Consider the following 14622-nt stretch of genomic DNA (forward strand, 5'->3'; position numbering starts at 1 on the left):
TCATAAAGGGCAGCGTGATCAGCAGAGCAAGGGGCTTTTAATTGAGGCACATATGTATCGTTCTTGAGCTGCGGCAGTTTGGATCACAGCCAAGATGTGTCGCTGACTGAGAAAGGATTTCAGTTAGAGAGCCAAAGTGGAGGAAAGATAGACACGGAGAAGGTTATCAGCGAGGAGGCACTTTGTTGGTTTTTGTTGAACTTCTCTGATGGGAGATAAACTGGCAGGAGACGCCTGAGTCAGAGAAGCAAGCAGAGAAATCACAAAACACGTGGAGATGCTGTTTGGTAAGACCATTTGTTTACTCTTACACTATGTGTCACTTATTTATGGGAATGCCTCACAAGTAGCTTAGGTTTTATTTGTCTTGAGATGTGTTGTTTTTGTGGAATCCATCTACCTAAATGCATGTAAGTTCTCCCCTGTCAAACAACAATGACTTCACATCATTGCTCAAGGGCAGGCTCAGTCTCCTGCCTACCATCTGCCCTCCTTCAGTTCCTCTGCATCTAAAATGAGTCCCTCGCCTGTTTGTTTTTCTAATTGACCCCTTTTGATGAAGCCAAGTGTGGAGTTCAGACCAATACAACACCGTCGCTCCCAGATGTGTCAAGTCATTTTAAAGCCACACAAGAACAGCGCTGATATCACTGCGCAGATTGCTGGCAATTATGTCTTTGCTTCCCGAGGGAAATATGCCCAGATTAGCTCGCATAATTGAAGCCTGTTAAAGATAAAGGCAGTGTGGGGATTTTTATTCATTTATGTTTATGTTTTTTTTTGCAGCTAAGGGAGGAAAATGCTGATTGCATTTAGGTTTTAAAATTTATAACCACTTTAGTTTTTCCAACTCTTTCATTTTACTGGCACGCATTAGTACAGCAGTACATGTAGACAGTTAACCAGTCTCAAGTGCATAGTGTGACCTCTAGATAAATGGATGCAATTCAGTGTGACTATACAGTTGAAATGAGTAATGACCATCTATTTTGATAATCTACTAATCATTTTACTTCTAAGCAAAAATGGCAAAATTATAGGAGCTTGGTGAATGCAAGAATTTTGTGTTTTATTTCTCTTTAAAGGGATAGTTCACCCACAATCAAAAATATACATTTTCCTTCCTATTTGTAGTGCTTTTTTATCAATCTAGACTGTTTTGGTGCGAGCTGTTGGAGATCAGCTGTAGAGATGTTTGCCTTCTCTCCAATATAATGGAACTAGATGGCCCCCAAAGCACCCCCCCCAAAACAAAACCATTCAAAAAATGTAACAGCAATGTCTCTTTAACCACGACCCGGTTACTCAGGATAATCCACAGACCTTGTTGTGAGCAGTGTCATGCAGGAACTATTTTCTTTCTACCTAGCTATCTGTAACATTAGCTAGCTCAGTGGTGCAAGGTGAGCTAGCGGTAGATGCACGCTTCCCTCTGCGCAGTGATACAGTTGGTGGGTGTAGTTCAGTTGAAAGAAAATAGAAAAAACAACAAATCTAGATTGATAAATAGCACTACAGGTAAGAAGCAAACATATATTTTTGATTTTTGGGTTGAACTGCCCCTTTAAATTGATTATTTTTTGCGTTTTAGACTTTTGCTTAGAAAAAAACATGGAATTAAAACATGTCACAGTGCCCAAAAAATCAGTAATGAAAGTAATTGTTAGCTGCAGCCCTAAATATCTGCTTATGTTTTAAATGTTGGATGAACACTAAGGCAACAATTGTTATAGTCTTACAGGCATAGGATGACAAAGAATGATCAGTGGTTTGATCTCATTGAGGCAATGTAAAGCACAGGTTTAAATCACATGTAAACATTTGTATTTTGTGATATACTTCAGTGTCTTAGGGACACTTAGGGACACATGCACACAGTGTCGTCTGTGCCTAGAAAGAAATACTAAGTGTCTGTGTGGCAGCTCTGGATGCTGTCTTCTTTAAATGGCAGATTAGAGAGATCAAGGGGAAACAGTTGGGGAGGAGATAACTGTAGAGTTTTGCCTGGTGGCCATGCTGCAGCTGTCCTCAACCCTCCACCCCCTTGCCAAGAGCCACGTTTTGAAGCCGCAGTGACAGCTTATGTATATAAATCTCATTGTCAGTTCAGTAGAACATGCAAGAGATGTAATGATGTGTAAAAATCCTCAAAAAAAGAACATATTTCTCAGCTTTGAGATTTATATCTTTCTATATTCCGCTCTTTTGTTGAGCAGTCGTAAACATAAAATGAAATGTAGCGCAGCAAAAACTGGAGGAGTAACAACAGCAGCAGTTGCAGCGCTTTGCCTGAATGTACTGGATAATACCTTTATAATATAGCACACCGGGATCACAATAGTGCACATTTAGAGCTCTGTTTCCTTGTATAATACCACATGACGTACAGTCAGTGATGCAAATCACAGTCTTCTACAAGATGACACAGTGACTGCTTTTGGTAATGACGTGTCCATGGTTGCTCAACTGCACCACATCTGGATATTAACTGCATTCAGTGGTGTAAGATGCCTAATGCCGGCTATATGCAAAAATTCTTTTTCTAGCAATTTCACTGTTGCATACAAATTCCCATTGTTGGAATAAAATCATGAGTTTTAGGCAGCAGACCAAGTAGACAGTAAACATGGTTGGGAGGCTCAAGTACATGAACAAGTCTTGGTTGTCTAAACTGGTGGAGTTGTTCATGTTTAATTCAGTGTGTATCTGATCCAGCAATCAGCACTTATTTTAGTGAAAAATGTTGATTTTTGAAACGGTTTGCCTCTCAATCTGACGCTTGCGACCCTGTAAAATAACGCCGCTAAACAACGTAGGCTGGTGGCAGGTTAATGTATCAAAATCCAAAATGCTAAGTTTGTACGTAAATACAACTCATCTTTATGTAAATATATATTGACCACTGAATTGACAATAATATTTTCGATGTGACGTCTTTTATCGCGTATTTCTTGAATTATGTGTTTTTGCAGTCATGAAAGGAATTGTTAATGTGTCCTATTTCTTAGAAGGAGTTTGGCGTAATATTTTCTGCCATGAGCAGGATGGGAAATAATCTCAAAAAGAATCTAGTTGTAGTCTTGAAAATAGCAACCCTGCATGATTCCAGTCTTTGCAGATGCCTGCTCTCTCAAAAGTCCTTTCAAAGTCTTCTCGTGTATATATACCTCTTTTCAAAAACGCACAATTTGAAATTGCTTTATAACACTATAGAAATAAGGTAAGCCATTTTTTAAACATAAGACACAATAAAATAAACAGGACAGTACAATAAAACGGGTTAAAATAATGAAAACCCCAAGTTTAATGTATTTATTTATTTTTTTTAACCAGGATTTAAGTTAGAAAATTAATTTGTTATGACTATGTAGAATAATTTATTCCAGTGCTTTGGGGCACATTATCTCTTTTAGTTTTGAGTTGAGTCATCATCCCCTGTTCCCCCTCCTACATCTTTTCTGTTGCCCTCTACTGTCAGCTAACAAATGCTGGAAAATGTCAACATATTTATTTAAAAAAAAAAGAAACACAGGAAATGGGTTGTGATTCAGATGAATATATTATTCAGAGGAACACAGGCTTGCTTGAGTTGTGACATCTAACCCTTCAATTTCCATTTAAAGGCACTAAAGTCTACACTTGACTAAAATCCTACTTTGCATTTTCATAATAAAACTCTGCAATGCATTCTACCACCTACACAGACACACACACACACACACACACACACACACACACACACACAAATTTTTTACTATATGTCATATATGTCAAAGGTTAAAACACCGCAGTACGTCTGTAAATTTGCAGCAAATGTGAGTTGTCTCATAAGCTTGAAGTAACCTACTGCAGCAAAGCATGAGGCTGTTGAAGTGATCTTCTTATTCGATATTACCTCAAGTTATGCATAATGTCAATTGTCAGTGTGGCAAGGTAAAACACTAGCAATTAGAGCAGGGTAAAACTTCCTTATATAGTAAAAAAAAACAAAAACAAAAACCTGTCAGTGCATAACACTTTATTGGGAATCTACAATATTTGCAAGTGTGATACTATGACCTGTCATGTTAGCTGTGAGACATCAATCTGTGTTCTTTGGGGATGGAGCAAAATAGAGAGAGCAAGTTCTTATTGTGTTATGTGAAAGTTTTTCAAAATCTTCGATGAGACAGAAGTTTATGAGTCAGTTTAGATGGGACCATTAATTTTCCTGATGGGGCTCAAATTCACCATCTAGCAGCGTTAATGACTCATTATTCTAATCATAGGGTAATGAGTATGGCGCACTATAGTTTTAATTGCAATACTGATAGTGCAGATTATCATAGAGAACAAATTTAATTAGTCTACTGTACTTCGACTCGGTGCCTTGTGTCGGTGAGAGCATTTTAATTTATTTGTGCCACAGCAGTATCTGAAAAACTGTCATCATGTAGGGAGCCAAGTTTGCAAATTCACACACAGTTAATAATCAGTTAATAATTGATAGAGGCTACGCACATGAAGTCAACACACATTAACCTTGCTGTTACACTTAAACGATTTGATAATGTACAAGAGGTCATTTTGATTGGCATGATTACTACTACTACTACTTACTACTACTCTTTGCATTTATAATCGATAATGTTTGTAAAATGAGAAATAAAACAAGTTTATCTCCAGTAAATGTTTGCTTAATTTCCTGACTTGGATCTGTACAGTTAATATGATGCCATGAACATCTCGCACTTCCTCCTGTATATGAGCTGTTTTATGTGAATCTGTAATAGGCATTTAGACTGTGAGTTTAAAAACATCAAAAGCTGGCAAAAGATGGAAGATTTATGCAATAACTTTTTTCTTGAAAGTTATATCAAACTTGTACATGTAGAGGCTCAGAGTGACTCACATCATGCATCAAAATGAGAGCAAAATTTTTCCAAATGTGCCCTGGGAATGGAGCTGCATGCCAAGACCAACGACATTAAGTCATTTTAATGGTTTAGACACATGCCATGGATTTTTATTATTTTTTGGATTTGCCAAGAGCTCATGCTGCCGCAAGATATCTGGTAACCAGGACTGTGACGGGGTGATCTCAGGGGTCTGTGGGGACCATGTGGGACCCTCTTTTGGTCACAAAGAGAGGACACTGAAGGGTTCTTTCAATACATTACAGATTACATTGCTGTGTGCCTTCTATGATTCAAGTAAAATTTGATTTCTTTATTCCCCTTAATTAACCATATGAAACCTGCTGGGATGGAGAGTTATTTCCTCTCACGCAACGCAGTTAGCGTTAGCTGTAGTCTTTGTGGAGTGTTCAGGTTTTACTTTTTGGCAAAGACACAGGCGACATGAGGAGACATAACAGTCGGCCCCCATCAGCACTAGTTCTTTTAATCAGTTTGGTGTGTCTGGACCTCAAAGTAGCAGCTGTACAGCTCCGCAGCTCATTGATTGCTATGTGAACAAACCCCTACGGTGTGCTGAAACAGAAAGCAAAGTAAATTTTCACCTTGCATCATTTACTCGAAGATCGTCCACTTGTGTCTTTTCTTTGACTTTGTATGCGATGTCTGTTTGTGTGACTTTGACTACACAATAAGTGCTTTCCATGCTTGCAACAATGTGCTCAACACACTCATTGTGGCCTTTGCCCTATTCTTTGTGGTGGTGTGCTGTGAAGCATCAGTACTGAGATGAATAAAAAAAGCATAAGCCTGCACAGTGTGGTGTTATAAACAGAGGTGAGGGAAAACTTTACTTTTAACAGTCATCACCATCAGATCATTGTGAAAGATGTTGTGTCTGAGGCGCTTTGTGTCAACAGCGGGGATACTATATAATGCTACCTGTCTGTTGTGAACACAGTCGACCCCAGATTGCTATTCACACATCTTTTGATATTTACTTGCATCGTTTCTGTCCTGTATATGTTTCTTTAAATTGTCTGCATATGCATTGGCACATATATAATTGTATCTGTGGGAGGATGCTGTGCGACATCCCCCTCACTGAGTGCACCACTGTGTAGACAGCAAGATTATATTCTTTTGAGTCTCACCGTTTGTTCTTGTGGTAGCAATCCTATAATCATAACACGTCTAATCTAATGACTTATTTGCGCATTTTGGCTCTGTTAGTAATTTTTATCTATCCAAAGTCCACTACAAACCCTACAGGCTGACAATGTAATGGAGTGTGTGGAGCGGTTGTTACCATCGGTCCAGAGGACAATATTTCCACAATGTCTGGTCAGATTGTCATGAAATGTGAAGTGAATATTCACTGTGCCCTGAATATTATTTGAGTGACATCTTGACCTTTGTATAGATTCACAATGTGTTTTCTGCAGATATTTATGGACCATTGAGGATGAATGTTTCAATGATATTTTTAGTGACCTTTTTTTTCTTGTGTCACCATCAGGCCTAACTTTGTAGTCACAAACCAACCAGCATATTGCAATGAGCAAATTAAAACAAAGGGCCGCAGGTTGGAATCAAACCTGCGCCCACTGCAGTAACGGCATAGCCTTTGTACATGGGGGTGCCCACTCTATTGGGTGAGCTGCTGGGTCCCCCAATAATTCAGGTTTTTTAGAAGTGGGGTTGTATGGGGTTCTTATCCATAGTTAGTGTGTTATACAGTAGATGATGTCTGCAGGCCCCCAGTTTGGAGAAGCAGACACGAGTCTGACACAAAAGCTAAGCAATGTACAGCTGTGGATGGCTTCAGCAACAAAATGTATTTTAGCCACCTAAAAAAAGTCCCACCAAATAAAATCAGCTTTTTCTTTAGACAGCCCATTTTGACGGGGAAGTCATCACTGTTTTTCTCAATGAAGTCTGGCTTTGAAGAGAGCGATATGATGGCTTTATTTTCAGTTGGAAATCGCTGTCGGACATTAAGGTGAAGCAGTTAAAGTACTCTCAATACAGTGTACATATAAACTGATATTGTTTTTTGTTTTTAGGTGGGACTTTATTAAGTGGCTAAAATATATTTCATTGCTGAACCCATCCACAGCAGTATATTGCTTACCTTTCATAAAAAACTAAACTGAACAAAAATCCCTGAGAATTATGTGAGCTGATTTTTTTCCCAGAACCTGTTAGTGTTAGCCTTTTTTAGTGTAGCCTTTTTATCATGTTATCATGCATGTAGCCAAGTGTGTATTCAGATCCCATCTACAGTGATCTTTCAAACATCTTTTCCTATTGACAGCTGGAAGAATGAAATCTCTGTTTACTCCTGTTTACCTCTGGACATGCTGGAAAAATGTGATCCCACTAAAGGCATCATGTTGGTTAAAACCCTCATCTTAACGAAAAGTTCAAAGGCTGCGTGGGTGAAAGAAACATCACCACTCAACTCAAACCTTACCTACTTCACTGCAGCTCACCTAATCATGCACACATCTTGACAGTGTACTGCATGAATCCTAATAGCGAGCACTTGAATTTGTAGTCAACATTTCTGGGCAATGTCATGTCTCCTGGCAGCTGCATATTTCAGCAGGTTTTGCATTTTCTGCTTGATTTTCGAGGCATGTCACCGGATTTAGAAGCACAATATTTTCATTCAAGTCAGCATTTCAGCAAATACCAAAACGTGAATGCGTTTTGCTGACACAGTGTGTAGTTTTAGTGTGTGTGTGTGTGTGTGTGTGTGTGTGTGTGTGTGTGTGTGTGTGCGCACGCTGATGTGTATCTTAAATTGAAGCATTTGAGCAGTTTAAGAGTTTTCTGTAACAATTGACCTCAATAGTTTGTCACTATTCCAAAGAGAGATTAATTCTCAAGAAAAAAGGAAATGTCCTCAGTCAGCAGCTGTTTGTGCACCGTAGCCAGCAGGAGGTAAAAATACTGCAAAACCAACTTTGTGCATGTCAAAAATGAGAAAAAGTCCTAACTGTCACACATTAGGGAAGAGTTTTTAAGTAACCATTGCACTTTCATCACAGTTAATGTTGACAGCAGGGTTTAGACAGAGGCAGAGCCACAAACTAACAGCTCCTGTTTGAAGGACATGAGAGGAGTATCAGGGCCAGTGTCCTCGAGAGTCCGCCTCCCGATGGTGCTGACAGAAAAAACTGCTTCAACAAAACAAATAGTCTTTTTGCCACAGTGTGTAGCATCCCATGCCTGTTTGGTTTTGTTGTTGAATTGAATTTCCTTTCTTTATAGACCAGACAATTCATATTCCTCCAGACATGACACTGAAGTCTTTATTTTAAACATTTTGCATGCTGTCTATTTGAGTCCTGCGTGTACTGTGAAAAGCACATTCTGGGCTTTTTTATTGATGTAACGCACATGGAGGTGTGACCAACAGAACAAATCTGTCTTTTCCTAAAGGGCGGAATTGCAAGAATATGTTTTATAGCAGTAAAAGCATATATTGTTTCTGTTCTTCATACTGATGTCGTTTATTATTATTACTTATGACAGTCTTATCTGTATGATACTAAGATTTTAGAAGTGTTTGCTAATTTAAATCCATGCCCATTTCAGGGGACAGTTGGACTTGCTTCTTCTGGTTTTCAACCATTTTCCATACTTTAGGAAAGACAAAAACACCCAGAGACAAGTAGAGGAGGACATATTCGCTCAGGAGCACTTGTCTTGTCACTTGTCTGCCTAGTGAATGCTGATAATTTGAGTTGTTTGTTGTAAACTGGCTGATTGTTTTAACTTTTTTTGTTTGTTGTTGTTTGTAAAAATCTTTATGCTGTTTGTTTATAACTTTTTGCTGTTGCGTTTTTAGTCTGTTTTTATTTTATGTGGAATTTAACATGCTGCTGTCTTGGCCAGGACTCCCCTGAGAAGGAGATTTTGAATCTCAGTGGGACTCTTCCAGGTTAAATAAAGGTTATATAATTTTTATAAAAAGAAGACATAATTGACAGAGTGTATGATACGATAATTAGGGTTCTGGTAGCCCACTGGTATTGTTATTTTTTAAAACAATACTCAGCCGCACCTGTAAGTACAAACTCAAGTAGTTCGTTCATGATAAGCTATCACTCCACCTTGGTAGTAGCACTATGTTCGTTTCTAAGAAGTAACCAACTTAGCGCAACGTGCTAACAATTGCAGCTCATGTAAAAGCAGATATAGAAACTGTTCAATTCATTTCTCACACTTTTGCTCCTGTGTTTTGTTGTGGGAAAGTCTCCGTCTGGCTGTCAGCCTGGTATCACTGCCAGATGACACACAACCAATTACTAAAATAATATAGTTAAGAAAATAGACCAGACACTGTCGCTCACTGGGAAGCTGACTGAGTGGCCCAAAAAGCGGCAGGAGGAGCTTCCTTGCTTCAAGGCTCTTCCTCTTCCCATCTGAAGTAAAAAGCGGCCACTACACCAAGCTCTGTTGCCGAGCTTCATGGCTGGCTTCCTGCATACATGACTGTACGGTGCGCCACTGCTAAATTGCCTTCTCTGTCTGTGCGCAGACTTTCACTTTGGTTGCTTTTTGTATAGAAGTCTCTGCTTGGACTGGTCCTTTCTTCTCTGTGTACGTACATGTTTAAAATATGAAAACAAACATGGTCTGTGTTCTCACAATATCTTCTTGATGTTGTCCGGGGTTTGAACAGAACTTAAAAAAAAAAAAAGCTTTTAAGTATGCTGCCCCCTCTTCTTGGAATATCTCTTACACGGGGACCTGAAATTGTCTGAGTTGATAACCATCAGGGAATTTAGGTCAGTTTTAAAGGATTGAGAAAACAACACTCTTGGTTGGTGTGATTGCCATTCAGATAATCACTTCAATTGTTTTAGACAGTTGCACATGTTTATGTATTCAACTGGCTTTTGTGTTTAATTTTGCTAATTTTAATTTACCATTTTTAATTTTACATTTTATGCTTGCTGATTTTATTTGTCTGTTTGTATTTTTACCCAGATGTACTCTCAGGTACCGACGTTTGGCATCAATGAATTAGACGTGATTTTGTACTCGGTAGTACTGCAGTAATCAGGTCTTTTCCCTTAAAAGTACTGAATAATGTAGCCAACCTTAACAATCACTGTTTCGGGGAGGGGTTTAATTTGCAGCGATTATTCCCCAGATTTTCAGGTTTGGCAAGATTTACTGTCCTTTAAGAAAACAAACTAAACTGGAGAGAGCCCTACAGGACGCTCTTTCCCTCTGTAATACGTCTGCTGATGCTAGCTTGTATTCTTCATCCTGATAAACATCTCTCCAGATGCACCAGTAAGCAGAGATGCTGTGATTCTACGATCCTTCAAACCCACTCCACCAGGCAGACAGCCAGAGAAGAGCATCCAGACAGAAAGCTGCTAATTACGGAGTTCATGGGGTGGATAAAGCTGCGACAGACTTTAAATATCAATAAGTATGTGCAGCACATCTGCTGACTGCCGTTCAGCAGGTCTGATTGGACTCAGGCTTATCTCAATTCAAGCAGATGGTGGCAGTTTATTTTAAGTGCGCTTGATAAAGACGTGCAGAGCGTTATGGAAGGGCAGAGGGTCGGTAAAGGGAACAAAACACAACAAACACGGCTCTATCTGAGCAGCACTGATAGGGCATTCATGCTCATTTCCCAGCAGATCAACGTTATCTCTCAGAGTTTGTTTATCCTTTATGGCCACAGAATCAAAATGTACATCATGTGCATTAAATTTGGATTTGGCGTTTACCTGTTTTCCTCTCAACATGAACACGATACATAAATGGAAGATCACAGTGAGAGTAAATTTAAATAGATAGATATATTAGACATGGAAAAAAAATACAGGCTGATTATTATGACAGATTTCATAAAAAATATTTTAAATTGTTGAGGATTAAAATAAAAAAAAGCCTTAGAGCTTATTTCCATTGTGGTCCTCTATTGCAAACATGCTTCCCCAGAGCATATTAAGAATATTTCTTCTTACTTGCTCCTCGAACATAAATTGGTGCCAGGATTAACATTTGACGATGATGTCTTTTGGAAACTGTGGAAATAATGTAAATAAAGAGTCCCAGCACCAGACAGCCTCCTGTGAAGTTCTGGTTACAGAGATATGCATCACATTTGCTATCTGATCTGCTTTTTCTTGCCAGCAGTGTGGGTAAAAAGACTGTGAAGACATGATGACTTTTGAATCTCTAGATAATTTGTAGTTTAACCCTTTAAAAAAAATTGGTTTGACTTCTTTGAAATAATCAGATAGAAAGCGATGAGCAACTCAACAAGACATAGCCCAAAAACGAGAAGTAAAAGTTTAAAGTTTAAAAAAACAAACAAAAAAAAGAACCCTAAGAAAATTACCTGAAAATAAGCAAAAAAAGAAAAGTAAAAAACAAAAACAAACAAATGCATACATATGTGTGTGTGTGAGTGTGTGTAGACATTTTTTTCTTTAACAAATTTTAAATGAATAGCTATTTATACATTAAGTTTTAGACCACATATAGTACCTTGAATTTTTAAATTCTCCTCCTTTTTTCTCTTTTTCATTTTCTTGTGACCCTTTACTCATTTCTTGCAATTTGTAGGACATTTATTGCCAAGTTACTCATTGCCTTTTTCCTAATGTTTTAACAGACATCAAATAAATTTGCTTAGGTTTCAAAGGTTAAATAGCTTGTGAAAGGCATATCAACACAGCAGAATATAACTGATGTCGATCCAGGTTTCAAGGGATTGATTCTCCTGTGTGGACATTAAACGCTGCTGTAGCATGTTTCCTTTGCAGAATAATCACAGTGATTTTTCTCTGACCAGAGGACACTAGTCCTGGATTTCACCTTGAACAAATTCAATAGAAGTTTATGGACCCTGGGGTGAAAATGGGCCCACAGTGCTCCAGTTGAAAGTAGGACAGATTACCGCGGGGAGCCCGATCTGGGCTGGATGGTGCCCCGCAGGTAGAAATTCACACGAAGCCACTGGCTCTGCCAGCTGCGGCTGTGTGAGTTTAAATAGACAGTGACAGCCAGCGGGAGAATTTTCCTGTTGGCCGCCAGTCGTGGCCTAAATGTACTTTGTCACAATAAAGATGATTTATTTAAAGACCACACAGTGCAAGGCGGGGGCAGCATTTTAAGCCATCATGGAAATTAGGCCTTCACTTCCACCGTTTTGTTTCCAGTGGAGGGAGCTAAGCAGAGCTGTCAATGGCAGTTTTAATGGATGCTAATTCATCCTCCAGAGCTCATCATAAATGCCGAGCTCTCTGCCTGTTGTGTAAGCAATGAATGGCATCATCATTACTGCAGAAGCGCAGTGCACTAACCACTTCTGTTTTATGACTCAGACAAGCTGTGTGCTTCATCCTATTATGAAGTGGAAAATAAAAAATACCATTCAATTTTCATCATTAGACAATGTCTTTTGCAGGCTTAACAGCAAAACCCTGTCAGAAGAGGCAACACTTTTAGGCATTTCAGTTCCACATTTCCCAGCGCTTAATCCTGACTATTTGATTAAACCGTTTGTTATGACTGAGTGTTGTTCTGCAAATAGAAAGATTACTGTTAGTTAAAGATAGAGTGAGTGGGATTTTCTGATCGGCACCTAAAAAATACACTGTGCAGTTCTGACTTACTGTTATGTCACAAAGCAGCTCAGTTATGCCAGGGGAAAAAAACTACACATTTTTTACACGGTCATTGTGATAGAATTTTAATATACTGTTGATTTAATGTTTTCTGATGCTTTGATGGTAACTATACTAAATATATTTTCAGTGGTAATAAGTCAAGTGCCCAAAATACTCATGATGTCTTTATATCATATACATTTTTATGGAATATTAACCAGAGTGAGTCGTAAAATGTAATGTCTTGTAGTAAGAAGCTCTTTCGTCAGTAATGATGTTAACCAGTTTAACATATAGTTAAAATGTCACTATGAGATTCAGATTTATGATGTGCTGATACCCTGATGTCCTCACCAGAAAATATATATATCAATGCAATACCAGATTTCTGATTTCCAAATACAGCATACAAAAACAAAAAACAAACAAAAAAAAAAACGCAGGTTGCATTTGCACTGATGTAAAATTTAGTTTTAGGTCAACACAAGTTTGAATCAGTGGAGCATTCAATGAGCTGTCAACCTTACAATCAATCAATCAATAATTCATTATATCAATCCATTATAAATGTGCCTTTTTCGTAAGTGTATTGTTTAATACTATTATTATTATTATTTAAAATGTAATGTGAATGTTTTTAGTGACACAGTATTATAGACATCTGTTAAATGTAGGCTGTATCATTTTGCTCCGACCTTAAAAACAACATCACATGGCATCACTTATGTTAATGATTTGTGTGTGTGGGCGTGGGTGCATGTGTGTTTAGGTATCTGACTTAGTGTATATTTATTCCTGTATGCTCAAGAACCTCTTGTGGTTGAAGTTATTCGTATTTTTTTTTTTAAATCTTGTTTATTGCCTCTTTTATACCGCCACTGACTGCTGATTCCTCACTCCTCGATTTTTCAGAAGTTTTGGTCTTATTTTGAATCAGAGCATCTGCAGATTAATTCCATACCTGATATATCATTATCCAGTAAATTTAGGCACGATGCGTGATGAATAAATTCTTATGTCTTTTTATGTTCGCGGCCATCTTGACTGTAAAGGAGCCAGGTGGGACAACTCCACCAGCACAGGTCTCCACCGTCCGCCTGCAACCTGGTTTTGTTCTGTCCCTGTCATATCACACAGGGAACGTTTAAGAAGTGGAAGATTTTGCCTGTCTGATTTTATAGGCTTGCAGATTGAATAGTTTGGAGTTTAAATAGTTTGTCTTTTGGAAGTGTTAGTTGTGTTTATTGTTGTTATGTCCTCTTTGTTGTGCTGCAGCCTAGAAGCAAAATTAGTACCTTTCAAAGTCAGGATGTTATTGGTTTGTTAAGTGTTTTTTTATGAGTTGAGAAAAGATTATAAGAGTTGCATAATTAATTGAACATATTTTGATGGTGACATTATAGTAAAATACGTTTCATGCGTTTCCACATTAATTTCAGTGAAATTAAGAAACTGCACTTATTCGGTTTTTAATGTCAGATTCAGTACCAGCAAACAGCCGAGGCTCATCAGGGGACGTCGGTAAGCGTCAGAAATGAGAGCTTGCCTCCACACAGCCATGTTGGTTTAGACTGAAGACAGCAAGCCTGGCTCAGACAGATGATCCCGGGAAATGCATTCACCATGAAAGGAACCAAAGCAGCCCTTCCTCTGATGCCTTTGCTCTGATTCGCAGCTATGAAAGCCTCACATCCCCCCCTTTTTTCCACCCTTCATGAAAAGATGCCATTTCCTTTCCTCTGTGATTGCTGTGATGTTGAGTCACCCAGAGACTAATCCTGGAAATAATAGAGATTAAGCTTTTCCCCCAGTTTTTTTCAAGGTGCTATAATTTCTCCAGCTCATAATCTTTTATCCCTTCTCAATACGGGAAGGTTGGCTGCTGTGACCTACACTCCCAGCCTCCACGAAGAAGCTATCTTCCTGCATAGAAAAAAGAAAGTGAATACAGATTAGAACGAGCAGGAACTGGCTCCTTTTTAAAATGTGGAATTACTTTTATAGTAGCAAGAAAGAAGAGGGAAATCAAAAGTGACTCGATCCCTGCTCAATTGACTGTTTGCTAAACCCCT

At 38.5% G+C, this 14622-nt stretch overlaps 1 protein-coding gene across 2 annotated transcripts in view; it reads left to right on the top strand.

Annotated features, from left to right (window-relative positions):
• The window catches only part of LOC121958382 (zinc finger protein 385B-like), an 82640-nt gene that overhangs the window by 47106 nt on the left and 20912 nt on the right, over positions 1-14622 (top strand). Inside the window, exon 1 of one of the 2 annotated variants that reach the window (XM_042507276.1) lies at positions 216-287. The exons of the other annotated variant lie outside the window; for it this stretch is intronic. Within the exon in view, the coding sequence (XP_042363210.1) occupies positions 278-287 (10 nt within the window). The 5' untranslated portion in view covers positions 216-277. Of the gene's footprint in view, positions 1-215; positions 288-14622 lie in introns of those variants that run through there. 2 annotated transcript variants of the gene reach the window in all.

Source organism: Plectropomus leopardus, chromosome 19, assembly GCF_008729295.1.
Source record: "Plectropomus leopardus isolate mb chromosome 19, YSFRI_Pleo_2.0, whole genome shotgun sequence".
NCBI classification, from domain to species: Eukaryota; Metazoa; Chordata; class Actinopteri; order Perciformes; family Serranidae; genus Plectropomus; species Plectropomus leopardus.